The 13,954-nt window shown below is 43.6% G+C and overlaps 1 protein-coding gene across 2 annotated transcripts in view; it reads left to right on the top strand.

The window, feature by feature from the left end:
• The window catches only part of COL20A1 (collagen type XX alpha 1 chain), a 44,597-nt gene extending 36,694 nt beyond the window's left edge, over window positions 1–7,903 (top strand). For both annotated transcript variants that reach the window (XM_072026366.1, XM_072026367.1), the window contains 11 exons: window positions 150–245; window positions 753–806; window positions 1,162–1,215; window positions 1,518–1,571; window positions 2,295–2,366; window positions 2,898–2,933; window positions 4,275–4,341; window positions 4,919–5,107; window positions 6,012–6,089; window positions 6,860–7,015; window positions 7,516–7,903. In XM_072026366.1, the coding sequence (XP_071882467.1) occupies window positions 150–245; window positions 753–806; window positions 1,162–1,215; window positions 1,518–1,571; window positions 2,295–2,366; window positions 2,898–2,933; window positions 4,275–4,341; window positions 4,919–5,107; window positions 6,012–6,089; window positions 6,860–7,015; window positions 7,516–7,529 (870 nt within the window). In that variant the 3' untranslated portion in view covers window positions 7,530–7,903. The remainder of the gene's footprint in view (window positions 1–149; window positions 246–752; window positions 807–1,161; window positions 1,216–1,517; window positions 1,572–2,294; window positions 2,367–2,897; window positions 2,934–4,274; window positions 4,342–4,918; window positions 5,108–6,011; window positions 6,090–6,859; window positions 7,016–7,515) is intronic.
• The last annotated feature ends 6,051 nt before the right edge of the window (window positions 7,904–13,954 follow it).

Genomic DNA, 13,954 nt, shown 5'->3' on the forward strand with positions numbered 1-13,954 from the left:
AGGCAGCTGAGGTTACTGGAGACTCCACTGCCCTGACTTCATCTTGAATGCTGTAGATAGTTCGTGCTGACCCAGGTCATGCAGCACAACCCATGTGGAGAGAAGGAGCTAATTGCTTGCTTTCTTTGATTTCATGTCTTTGGCTTTAGGGTGAACCAGGCCCACCCGGAAAAGTGGGGCCAGCAGGCCCCAGTGGCCAGCAAGGCTCTCCAGGCTCCCAGGGAATCACGATTCAGGGTCCTGTGGTATGTCATCTCTTCCACTGCCTTTTTCTGTCTCCTGCTCTTTGCAGTTAGAACATGCTCCAGAAATCAGTGTCCCCATAATCCTCCCCTCCTCCCACCCAAAACCTGGCCTATGTATTGACATCATCCTTATTAACAGCTAGACAGCTGCGCTAGAGAGAGGTGCTGATCGTTTCCTTCATGCTGATGAGGCCTGGGTTTTAGTCATTCTGGCAAAAAAACCTGCTTCTGTCCAGACTCTCCCTAGCGTGCCTTTAATGAAAACAAGCCCAGAGCAGATTTCAGGCATTTCTCTTTGCAGCGATCATCATCGCTTGGCAAGGAGCAGAGGTGGAGGCTGCTGCGTGCGTGTCTCGGACAGCAGAATCCCCACGAACGTGCTGTGGTTGCAAAGCTCCCCGTAGCATCACCCAGGAGCAATGCAGGATGTGGATGTGTAGCAGCAGGATGCTTCCCTTAAAGGCTGTTACAGCATGCTTAACCACATGCTTTTATTTTAATTCAAAGGGACCACCAGGTATAAAAGGAGAGAAAGGAGACACTGGAAGTCCTGGCGTGCAGGTAATGAATGGCAGACACCATTCTGTTTAATTATCTCAAAGATTTGCCTATTTTCTCCATTAACTAATTAAAACAAGGCTGAAAAGCTGTAGAGTTGTACCTGCTGTCTGCTTGGAAACTGTTTCATTGCGGAGTGTCATCGTCCCAAGGGAAACTGAGTCAGCTGCTGGGAAAAGGAAAGCCCTGTCTGGAAGCTAGAGATAATGCAATTAATGGTGGGGTGACTGTGACTGCTCTCTTTCATGAATAACTCTGTTTCTTCTTCCATTTTTTTTTTTCCTATTTCCCTTGTTACAAGATGAAGTAGGGAAATAATAACCTGATGCCAACTTTACCCAGCAATTCTGATTTACAGGGCATTCCTGGCGTGCAGGGAGCTCCCGGCAGGGATGGTCTTCAAGGTGCAAAGGTAAAATACCTCTCAGTTTTTGTTCATGGGTGCCTAAAGTCCAGCTTTGAGTGTACCCCGGACATCCAGCTCTCCTAATGCACTGGTGGGATTGGAGTAAAAAAAGAAATACTGGGTAATTTCAGGTTTGGTCAAATTTGCATGACTGACCAGGTGCCAACACTCCTGCCTGCTTGGCAGATGTGTTTTTTACCCATTTCTGTCAAGCTCCTGGTAAAAGCATCACAGGGAGAAACCACCTCACTGCTTACTATGTCTCGTTGAGTCCTCTTGGAAATGCTTGACTGGATTTGGTTTTGCAGGGGGTGAGGGGACTAGAAGGCACTGCTGGGCCTCCAGGACCTCCTGGACCAAGGGTGAGTAAAAGGGCCATGCAGATCTGTTTGGGATCTCTTCCTCAGCAGGAGCTGTCCAGCTGCCATCCAAGGGTGTCAGGGCAAAAAAAAAAGAGCTTAAACATAACAGCTGGAAAAAAAAAAAAATAAAAGTAGTGTTTTTTTTTTTTTCCCTCTCCTTATTTTTTTCTTCCCTTTAAAGGCTCCAAAGGACACAGAAACTTCATAAATAGGAGAGGACCAAGTGATGCTCACTTCCCACCCTCTAACCTGCAGTTACTGTTGTAAAGTTTTAAAGGCAAACACAGGTTTTAAAGGGGGGAAAAAAAAAAAAAAGAAAAAAGAAAAAAAGCCAGCAGCATGGTATTAGCAGTCTGAAGAAAAGGGTTATGCTCTAGGCTGTCTCTAAATCTGAATATATAATGAAGGAGCTAAAGCCTGTAGGGTAAAACAACACGTTGCAGTTCATTGGTAAAACTCAGCTTTGCTGGCCTGACTGTAGTTGAAATACTAATAGGAGATGATGTGAGGATGACTCACACATGATACACTCTTGGCATTGTCCTCGTGGCTGGATGAGGTATTCACAAAAACCTTCAGGTTACAATGCTCTTGCTGGAGTCCTCCAAACTCAAGCTGCTGGTGGCCCTGGAGCTGTAAGGAGACGTCAGCCTTGAAGAGAAAGCAAAAGAAAGTTAGGAAGTGTCTGGACTTTCATCTGCATCTTGTAATTAATGTCTGCAGGGTTTCCAAGGAGTGACAGGCTCCCGAGGCAGCAGTGGTGAGAAGGGACCTCCGGGTGACGTTGGGCCAACAGTAAGTTTCTGCTTGGGGGTCTCAGGGAAGGCCAAGTCATGAAAACACCAAGTGCAAGCAAGCTGTTCCCATGGCAGCTCTCCCTCAGTGTCTAAAAAAGAGTTTTAATTCACAATCACCGTACATTTACAGCTACACAAAATTCAGCATCTAAACCCTAAGAGCACTGGGCTGTTAGGGGCAACCTTGTGTCTAGATGTCAGATGTTTATTCCCAGAAGTTAAAAACCACCCACTATGTTAGGAAACCTCTTCTAAGTTTCTATCTATGGGATTTCTGCATCCCCATTGATGGTGCATGGCGCCACTGCTCCAGCTGCTGCTTTGTTATTCTTTTCCTTAAAAAAAGAGACCTAAATATTCCTGTGAGATCAAAGATCTTTTAGTCAATGTCATCAGGTCAAGGAAGTTATGAGTGTGTGGCACACAGACCTGGTGCTTTATGTCCTGCTGATGTAACCTGCACCCACATCAATCTTTTATTTTCTTCTCCTCCTCTTCCTAGACATTGACTTTTTTGCTTTCCTTGTAGGGACTGCCGGGTCCAAAAGGAGAAAGAGGAGAGAAAGTAAGTTTTTCTGCTACTGGGCAGCTGCACACCTACATCCTACACTCAAAAGAGTGGATGTGGTAATTTGCTTTGTGCTTACAGCATGTAAAGACCTTTTTAGTGCCGAATAGCCTAACATACCTATATCTTGTGGCTTTCCACTCACCTGCACTGGCTCTTCTGATGGGATATAAATAATAAACAGCTGCTTAGTGCCAATTGTAGTAGCAAAGAAGAAAAGCCAATTGCAAATCTATTCTTTGCTGAGATGTTAAAACCAAAACCACTGGATTTCACTGTGTTTTGTTTTGTTTTTTTCTTTTTTTTTTTTTTTTTCTCTGTACTAGGGGCTCATTTGTCACGAACCCCTGGCATTCTCTAGCACAGAGCCTTTTGAGGTCAGGAGAGCCACACTGCCTTTGAAGGTTTTCTTTCTTTTATTGTGAGAGGAAGCTTTGCTCATCCTGACCTATGGTTAAAAAGAAATCCTGTTTCTGTCTAGGATACCAAGTCTCATTGCAAAGATTGACTTAGGTGAATTAAGCTTCAGGCAGGAGCAAGCTACTTTTGACAGACAGCTTTTGTTTCAAGTTAATTCCTCAGAATTATAATTTTAATATCATTCTCCTTCCATTCCCACCGGCTTTTCCTTTTCTATACTTCTCCACCCCAGTGAAACTTTGCTTGTTACCTCCCATGGGTGTTTTGCCAAGCTTTTGTTTAATTCTGTGTAATTTGCACGGCAGTCCAGCCAGAGATATATATTTTAGAAATGGTTCCAGAAATTTTCAATGTGTTAGCTATGAATTTTCAGAAATAGAGTCAGTGTTCATTTTAAAGCAGCTTTTTACATTTTTATTACATCTCCCTGCGTTACTAAAACTTTACAAAGAAACCATCAGATATAACTTATTCAGAATACAGGAAGAGTAAGAATCAATATTCATAAAAGATTTAGACAATGATAGGACACTGTAATATCTGATCATGTTTAAAGTTTTACATATCACAGAATATTAAGTTAGCGTCTTATCAATTTTGATGAAATTTGAGAGAAATTTACTCTCCCTCTTTTGGTACCTTCGGTTATCATAGCGATTCAGTCTGTTTTTCTGTGCTTTTCTGTGTGGGAGAAAAGCAATTATTGATGCTTTCCAATCACAATTTCACGGCTTCAGAACTTTGTGATAAATAAATAAAGGCACATTTTATAGTGATTAATATCTCTGTTACTCAAGCTGACAAAATAATAGGCAGAAAGCTATCCTGCGTTATGATATCGATCCTTTCTAAAACATATTAATAAAAGATATTAATGCTTGTTTTATTTATTTTTTTATATATGTTGCTTCATTTTAGGGCGAACCACAGTCCTTGGCCACAATTTACCAGCTCGTCACCCAGGCTTGTGAGCGAATGATTCAGAGTGAGTATAACCAACCTGACTCCCAGGTTTGTCAAAGCCTCTCCAGCAGCAGTGAACAAAACCATACTGGAAGATGGCATGAAGCTGTAGTGAGCCAGGGATCTCCCCTGTCCTGTGCCATACCGAGCACCATGCATAGCTGATGTCCCACCACAGGCTCTCAATGCTACTTTGGTTTATTGGGTGGTATTAGCGCAAAGATTCATTAAATATTTTTTAGGAAAACCCCTTTTTTCCTTGTAAACGTTCCTTTTCTCTCAAAAGGTAGAGGTTCAGTTATGAAAGAAATGATTCTTCCAGTGATTTGTGTGGATTCCTCTTGAGATGAGTCAGTTTTGGTAAAGCTCCTGTGCTGTGATGCACAAAGAGGAGCGGTGGTTTGCCCAAGGTCAGACAGCAAAACAATGACTCAGCTGTCCATCCTCCTCCTCAGCTTCTGGCTTTCTCAGTTTGAGCTGATAACGTTTTCACACTAAATGGTAGTTTTAAGGAACTTTTTAGGCAACATCCTCAGATTTAGTCTCTTTCCTGAATTCCCCAGGCAAGCAAACTTTCATTTTCTGTCTTGCTTTCTCAGCTCATGTGTTGAAGTTTGACTCATTCATTCATGAACATGCAAGGAAACCAGTTCCTGTTTGGGAAGAAAGGTTAAAGCCAGGAGAACCAGGACCACCAGGTCCTCCAGGTCCCCCTGGGAGCAATGGAGAAAGAGGAGAAAATGGCATCCCTGGCCAGCCAGGAAAAGATGGGTATCCTGGAGAAAGAGGTATGGACAGAAGCATTTATAAGGCTTCTGGCATGGTATGAGCAACAAGAGCCTTGCATAGGACTAAAAAAAAAAAATGGATTAATATAATCTGAAGAAGGGGTACCAGTTATTGCACAAGATTGTGAATGTTGGAAATATATTTTGTTTGGATTTGCAGACATTTACCTGTCAAGATAAAATAAATCTTGGTTTCAGCAGTGACCTAACACCTCTAAGTAACTAGAGACACACTGTGTCACTCCATGGCAATATTCAGATATAGCTGGGATTTGTGGAGCTTATCAAAATGACGCTGAAAAGAAAAGGAAAGTAACAACCTGCAGATGTTTCCAGCCTGCTGAGTGAGGAGACGTCAGAAGACGGATCTCACTGAGAAACAATCTTAAGGACAGGGCTGATCAAAATATTTTCATTTTAAAAATAACAAAATAATGGTATTTTGTCAAAATGTACCTTTTCTATTGAGATGTACTGCTTTTGCTAGCAATTTCATGAGAAAACAGTGAAACAGCCTGACTTACTGGTATGTGGTCAATGAGATGATTCATGAGCAATGAATCATGAATAACATGAGGGTGGACCTCATACTCAGCCCAGTGCAGTAACAGTAATGTTTTGAATTTTTCTGTGAAAATCTCCTTTTTCAGCTACTTAAGGCTGCAGATCAATTCTGGATAGAGTACTGTTTGTCATAGACAATTGTTTGCTCTGCAAAAGAGAGTAGGTGCATTGAGAAAATTCAAAGAAATGTGTATTTCTGTTACACAAGAGGTTGTGACCTTCTTTCAGTTCAACTTCTAGGAAGAGCCTGGTGGGGAGGTCATGGGAGTATTAACTGAGGATGAAATGCGAAATGTAGTGAAGTGAAGTGTAGTGAAACTTCTTTGTTTTCTGTGATTAGGTGCCCCAGGACCTAAGGGAGAAAAAGGGATGCCTGGAGTCAACGAGGAAGGGATTCAAGGACCCAGAGGTAGAACAGGTAAATGCAACCTCTCTGCCTTGACCCCAAGGAGCCATTGGAGCTCACTGGCTGCCAGATTCAGAGCATCTTCAGCCTTAGGACCACTGTGGTGGAACTGATCAACCTTCCCACCGCAGCATCCTGGCTGGTTCCTCTCTGCTAAGACACGAGACTGTTCCAGGCAGCCTCCTTCCTTTGGTTCCCATTCTTATGTAACGATGTATTTTAAGGACCTGAAGCACATCCAGGGAGTTTTACTTTTACTGCCTTTATGCATACAAGAACAGCTGTTCAAGGGATAGAATCTCTTTGAAAATTCAGCTTGTGAAACACAAGGGTTTCTAAGTAATCTGTTAGGATTTGGTGTGCTCCTCCATCCTGATCCTTGTTACTTGAAATCAAGGTGGGGTTTACCACTGACTTAACAAAACAGGCACTGATAAGAGAGTGTGGCCAAACATATTCTTCTGTATTTAAATTTTTATAGTTGAGATATAAAGTTACAACAACTGTGAGTCTGAGATGGATCCTGGAGTTAAGGTGACTTTCTGCATTGATGCTTAAGTGAGCTTGCTTTGGATTCTCATAACCAGGCTTCGTTTTCAGCCAAGCTGGGCACCTTTAAGGTCAAGGATAAGACCTCTGGTTACTGGGATTCAGAAGAGGCCCAACTTTTTTCCCCTAAATGAGGAAACAATATTCAGAAAAGTAGGATGAGGAAAGTATAGAAGAGGTGTTACACCAAAGCAGTGGATGTGCTATGGCTTACTGTGGTTCTCCTTCTTTAGGCCCACCAGGAGAAGTCGTGCTGGGAAAACCAGGTCCAAAGGGTTACCCTGGGAACACGGGGCCTCAAGGTTTTCCTGGTGTCAGGGGACAGCCTGGCCAGTCGGGATATCCAGGTGGTTGTGATATCTCTGGATGTTACGGAGCAGATAGAAGAGGTAAGTCTTGACTATCTAAATGCAAAAGTTATGATTTTGGAACTGGTCACTTCTCTTAACTTAAACAAGGCTGAGACCTTTGTTCATCCTTCAGGCAATGTCAGTCCTGCAAGAGCCTCCTTTGCAATCAGAATGATTCATGTGCAATTAGTCTATTAATGTGGATAAAAGCCAGCTCAATCGGCTACTCCTCGGCTATCCATCATAGATTAACACATAATTGCAGTAGTAGTTGAGCAGGTGGAGTGATCTTGAGGTGTCTTCTATTCTTAATGTCCCTGACAGTGTTTCCATGTTGGAGAGAGAGTAAAAAATACCTCGGTGCCTACATATATATTTCATGGAGGCTCAGTTGTACAAAGTCCTGGAAAATGAATTAAACCACTGGCACTAGGCAAAAGATTTACAAGGGAAAATAATTAATTCTGCACCATTCCTTCTCAGTACGTGACACTGATTTATTCTCTCGCTCAGTGGCCTCATCTCGTTTCCCCACACAGATTTCATCCCCTGATGGCTGATGCAGAGGCAGCTGAGGACAGTTCTCTTCCCTGGAAACCTCTGGCTGAAAGCGCCACATGGTCTAAGAGCAGCAGCAACCTGAACACCAAATGCCTTGTTTGTTTTTTTAATGTCTTATTGTTTCTATAAGGACATGTCAATCAAACACTGCAGCCAGCAAACCAGCCTGCGTACGGATGAGTCCCAGGCATCTTGCTCTGTTTTTCAGCACTGGATGACTGCAGTGCTCAAACTCACGTTGCATGTCCAACAGCAAGGCAAACACAGCCAGAGGTGCAGGATGACAGACTTGTAAGAAAAAGAAATAATGTATTGAATGATTCTGATTCTACAAAACGCTCAGAAATAACAGATTTTTTTCCCATTTGTCTGTCTGTGGTTTATTTTTGTCACTTGTTATTCTGTGTCCCCAGCACAGAGAAAAACAGCACCTCATGCCTGAAGATGCAAAACATCCACCGAAGCAAAACTGAGTTGTGTGTTGGTTGACAAGGTAACAAAATCTAGTGCCATTTGGGCTGTTTCTGCTCCTGACAAATGGCTGATGGCTTCCTTGCAGTGGTGTTACGTGCACGAGCACTGCAGACAGGGTGATAACCTTCCCGTTATGTGACAAACCCAAGCATTTAGCCTCATTCTCTGGGGCTTGATAACTGTCAAGCAAAGCTTTCGATCAGGCCTGCTTGTACACAGCCATGTCCAGCAAGGAGCTGGAGATTAACCTACTGGCTTTTTCCACCTGTGCCTCCTGCAATCGGAGTAGCTACTTTACATTTTATCAGGTAGAATATTGAATAGCTCTGAGTCAGACTTCTATCTATATGACATGGAGGTAATTGCAGTGTTACACCCCTTTCCTTGCATGAGCCATAGTCTAACGTGGATCCACAACAAAGCGTATAGATGCAGATAGAAAGGTACATCCTTTGCAATCGCTGCGTGAGGATGTGCTCTGTTACACCCGTTGTGAACTGCTCCTGCTGCCAAACAACTGCTCCTGAACTGGGATCTACACCTGGAGGAACACAATATTTCATGTTTCTAAAATTAAAACAGCACAACCTATCAGCATAATTTTTTTTTAAAGATGCTAAGAGGCAAAATATAGAGTGTGATGCATATTCCTCTGCACCTGATTTGGATGTGCAATTTCTGCAGCTACACGCAGCTGGGTATTCATATAGCAGTAGCCAGCCTTCAAAAACTTAAACACATTTATATTTAGAAACAGAATTGTCAGATAAATACTGAAAAGGTTTGCCTTAAGAAAATGAAGCTGTTTAGATACTGATTCCAAATGTTGCTTCTTGACTTTGTGGAAAAATCCTATAGAATTTAGAAATTTTGCTAAAGTATTTGAACATATCGGATGCGTATAGGATTTACCCTAAAACAAAAGACACATAAAGATACTACTTTAAATACTTACAGAATGCAGTAACTGTTCTTGGCTTAATTTATGTTAATTCTCTAGCAACTCCCAAGAATTAATATTTTCACTATGACATATGGTGCCTTTGGGAAATATAGGAAAAACCAGAGAACTACCACGCTGATAGAATTAATGTTTCTGTTCACTTTGGAGCTCTCCAGGCTTGCATTGAAATATAAAATAAAAATCTTCCCAGCTTTTGCTAGATGTTACCATGGGCCAAGCTCCAGCCAGAAGAAAAAGGAGAGTTCGGAGGATCTGAAGCATACAGCACGTTGTGAAAGCAGTGCTGCGAGGAGCTGCATTTATTGGGATAGACACCTTGTGTGCTTGTTGTGGAGTTGTAGGTGTTTCCATTTACACAGGTCAAAGAGCTTTTGACTTGTGCTTCTCCCATTCTTTGAAAAAAATGAAGACACTCTGAAAATAGACCTATGAAACCTGCATTAAGCTGCATGCAGAATGCTTCTGTGTTTGTGTCTGGGTATCAGACCTAACACCTGTGGAACTGGAAGAGCAAAGTAATGGGGAGGAAAGGCAAAGAGGCGAAAGGGGTACCCTGCGTGGCAGAACCTAAACCTGATCCCATAAAACACCCACAAACTGGAAAAAATGACTCTGTGTGCAACATCTGTGTTTTGCACATAATTACGCTTTTGATGTAAATTAGGGCAGCCAAACTCCCAGTTCTGATCTTGTATTTCTGTCAGATCAAACCTACTAACTGGAGGTGATTTGTCACAGGGCTCCTTCATTTTGCTTGATCAATTAGCTCTGAAAACGACTAACATCATCTCACTGGACACCTTGCCCAGCCCAAATTGCACTTCCCTCCTCTGCCAGTGAATACAGAAACCAGCTGTTTGTGGATATTAATATTCCCTTAGCTCTTTGCTAAATGCAACCTGTTGCTTTCCCTGTTGTGCGGTTCCTTGGTATGCTTCAGACTTTTCTGGCCCAATTTATCACTTTTAATGCAAGCTGCAGTTAAAAGCAGTGGCATGCATAGCAATAAAGTACTAAAAACTCCCTTGCAGGTTTTTTCCTTAGTAGGGACTTCATTCTCAAAGCGTTTATCACTACAGATAAAAGTTGGGATATTAATTTTTCTGGATTTAATCCTGTTTTCTGGACAACTCTGATTTAATCTCAGTGCATAAATTTAGCATGCAAAATCCTACCAGTTCCTACTTTTTCCTCACCTTTGCAAACTAGTGCCTGTTTACCTACGTTTTTGTTCAGCAGCCCTTAAGGAAAGATTTTGTGCTGATTTGCTCATTCTTAGTACTGCCCTTACACTATCTGTTATACAGACTTTATTTTCCACACAGTGTGTAGTGTGATATCACATCCTTAGAGTTTCTTACATCTTTAAAGCTTCCATCCTCCTGTCTTTAAATTAAGATATATTTGGATTTTTTTTATCCTTACTGCAGAATTTGACCTACCTGGTGAAACTAGATTCCGGCAGAGGCTGAGGACCTTTCATAGACAGATTATTTTGCCACAAGCATCATAATAAGGCATTAAACCAGCCTCAGGGGTAGGATGAGATAAGCACAGAGAACTCACTAGCAGCACTGCTAACAAGCAGCTCTGAGAAAGCTTTCTCCAGGACTCAGGACTTTGGCTTGCCCAAACTTAAAGGGCTGGAGACCAAAAAGGTTTTATGGGTGGAGACAAAATACCTTACAAAAAGGCATCACTGCAGCAAGGCAGAGCCCATAGGGGCTATCAAGGCAGGTGGGGCTGTCACAGGAGGTTTTCCTTAGCACTGGATGTGTTTTCCATCTCACAGGTGTGTCTGTCTGTCTCTGCACAACTGGCTTTGAGTCTAGTTTCTAGAGAAATGCCTGGAGAGAAGCTTATGCAAAAGGGATGTGCTATAGGTTATGTGAATTAGCTCACTGGAGAATGAGGTGATATCGTGGACGACAGCCCTGAAAACAGCTGGGGAAGTGGGAATTACATAGCTCATCCTACCAGCCAGCTGCAGATGAAATATCCTGAGCCCCTTATGGCTGGGAAGATGACCCAGACAAAGTAAGTATTTGGCAACCAGAAGGAAGGGGGTGGAAGGGAAATCAAAAAATAAAAAATAATAATAATAAAAAAAGGTTGTGAGGTGATTGCAGGCAGGTTTCTGTGCCTTTGGTCTTCTTCCACTTGCGGTCAGTGGAGCTGTATTGGTGGGAAAGCACGAACCACCATGGTGAGGCTATGATTTCCACAAACACAACAGCAATCAGCCTCTGTGTTTGCTTTTTGTGATATCTTTAGTTTTGCATTTTCTGGTCCTAAAAATCAGGTATTTTGCTCCAGGTTTTGCCCAAGACAGCTTCAGAGTTTCTGTTGTATCCATCTTGTTTCCTCACCCTTCTGAAGTCAGCTTGGTCAGTCAAGTCTTGGGGATCAGTTCTGAGCTGGGAATGTTACAAAACAGCCTGGCGATGCACTTTTTTATTTTTTTATATATTTTTATTTTTTTTTCCCCTGGAGCCTTTCATATGTTAAAATCTCTTGTTCTGTTTCATGGATTTTGAATAGCAGAATTATTCATTTTTCTACACTTAGTCTGATTCATGTCCCAGTTTTATTCCAGTTTCTGATCATTGAATCCTACGGAGGGATACCATCCTCTTTAGTAACCTCCAGGATGGAATAATCTGTCCAAGAGAGAGAGCTGGGGCTTGGTTCTTATTTCCCTCCCTTAAATGTTACTAACAGGCACAGCAGAAGCAGAAAGCAAGACTTTATTTGAACTTTAAACTGGGGGAATATTAAAGGCGAGAAGAAATGGAGTTGCCAGTGTATGAGAAGTGTTACGATGTTAGCAACACCAATGGAAACCAGTGACCTGTATTATCCAAGCTTCTTCCCAAATGCCAGCAACGTCTTTGTAACCGGTTTCAGCTGTCACTTCTCATCTTGTTCTGCCAAATGCTGTGATCCTGCAGCATCGCTGAGTCTTCAGGGACGCAGCCCCATCCTTAGCATCCCTAATCACACCTGGGATGCTGATGTGCTAATGGAGCGGATGTGTGTGGGCAGCCCAGTGCGGCAGGGCTGTTCTGCCAGGCTCTGAATTATGTTTTTGTGCCCTTGCCAGGCTGTCCTGCTCCTCTGCTGTCACAGTGCAGTGCTACCCTGGAGATGCTGCTGTTTGCGTGGTGTGCACTGGTAATAACCAGGTTTGGTTTTGTTTGTTTTTATTTTTTATTTTTTTTTTCAGAAGAGGTGGTGATTTGAGCTGGCCCCTTTGCAGTGAACAACGTGCAGCTTATACCTTCTCCTACTGAATTTCACAACATGCCACCCTAAATATTTGGCTCTTATATCTGCCCTTAAACCTTCATCAGCTCTACTGCTATCCCCAAACCCTTCCTCTCTGCTAGGCAGGGACCTACCACAGCTCTTGCCATGCAGCCACCATCACCCCTGCATCCACAAGAGCAGGGACCCAAGCTGCTGCCCACTCTCCATCCTCTCTCAGACAGCCTGGGTGGTTTTATTGCCACAGGTGTGCGCGCACAGCCGAGCCTCCCACCTGCACCACTGTCACTGCTGCTTGGGGGCTGGAGGAGGAGGCTGCACAGCGAGCTCTGAGCAGCCGTGGTGGGCACAGCAGTGACCAGGGTCAGAAATCCTCCCACTTTCCCTGATTATTTCATCCGTGCACTTGAACTGTGAGCTCAGGCCGCCTGTGCAAGAGCAGCTTGTCTGCCTACAGACCGCAGCGCGTCCCCCTCCGCATGCCGCCGCCTCCACGCCAGCTGCAGCTGCATTTGTACATGGATGCACTAGACCTTGAAGATGTTTGACTGTTTGTTTTCCTTTCCTTGCCATAAGCAAGCTCGCTGACTGTGAAAAGGGATAAATTAGCATCTCCAAAGAGCGAGTCTCTTTATTTTTTCTGAAAACAAGCAAAGAGCCAGCAGGCTCGCTGGCTGCCGTACCAGCACAGCTCCTGGGGAACTTGCCCTCGCCAGGGCTGGGCTGTGTTGGGATCGCAAGCCAAGGCTGTGAACAAGGAGGTCAGCTGCAGTGTCTGCCACAAGAAAAGCATTCAGGGTCAGCAGGCCAAGCAGCCTGATCACTTTGATGGCTGCTTTGATTTCTGCGTGCAGTGTCTTGTGTTTGAAAGAATCTCCTTAGGGCATTTTATCCCCATTCCAGTGCTTCTGTCCCAAGCCAGCACAGCTCTCTGAGCGTGAGCAAGCCTCGTGTCACACCCTCCCACACTGGGGTGCCATGAGCCCCCCCCAACCCAGGCTCTGACTTATACCAGGACCTGCAGAGGGTCTGCTGCACTGGGCTTATATATAATAAATAAATTAAATAAATTAATAATAAATATAATTATAAATATAATTAATAAATGAATAAATAAAATTAATCTGGAATAAGCAGCTGCTAGGAGAGGTCAGCAGCAGGGTGGAATAGTGCCACTCTGTTAGCAGCAGTCAGCCCATGCCTGCTGGCTTCCTTATGCTGTTTTATTTAACTGGCTGGTTAAAATCTGATCAGTCAATGAGACATTTGGACTGACTAACTGATTTTAAAGCCCAAATTTCTGTAATTTCTGTGAAGTGCCATTCTGAATTCCCTAGTGTTGATGCCTGTCCTGTTCAGGTTTGCACAAGGAACAGCCCAGTTTTTGTTACACTAACACACTGTCCTGGATTTCTGCTGTGCCTTCCCCATCTCTTGTGTAACACCAACCACTTTCCCTACCCACAGTAAGGATTTCACAGCCTAGGGTGATTCCCAGCTGTTCAGCAGCACCCAGAACTGGGATCCAAGAAATTTCCCATGAAAGCACCGTCCACCTGTGCCAGCTGACCCCTGAACGCACAGCACACACCCTGCACAGGGATCCCGAATTTGGAGCTTTATTTATCAAAGGACTCGTACAGGGACACGCGGTCCTGAACCATTCAGCTGGACGGGGCAAGGCTACGAGGCAGGGCACGCGGAGAGCTCTG

This window comes from Anas platyrhynchos, chromosome 21 (assembly GCF_047663525.1).
Source record: "Anas platyrhynchos isolate ZD024472 breed Pekin duck chromosome 21, IASCAAS_PekinDuck_T2T, whole genome shotgun sequence".
In the NCBI taxonomy this organism is placed as follows: domain Eukaryota; kingdom Metazoa; phylum Chordata; class Aves; order Anseriformes; family Anatidae; genus Anas; species Anas platyrhynchos.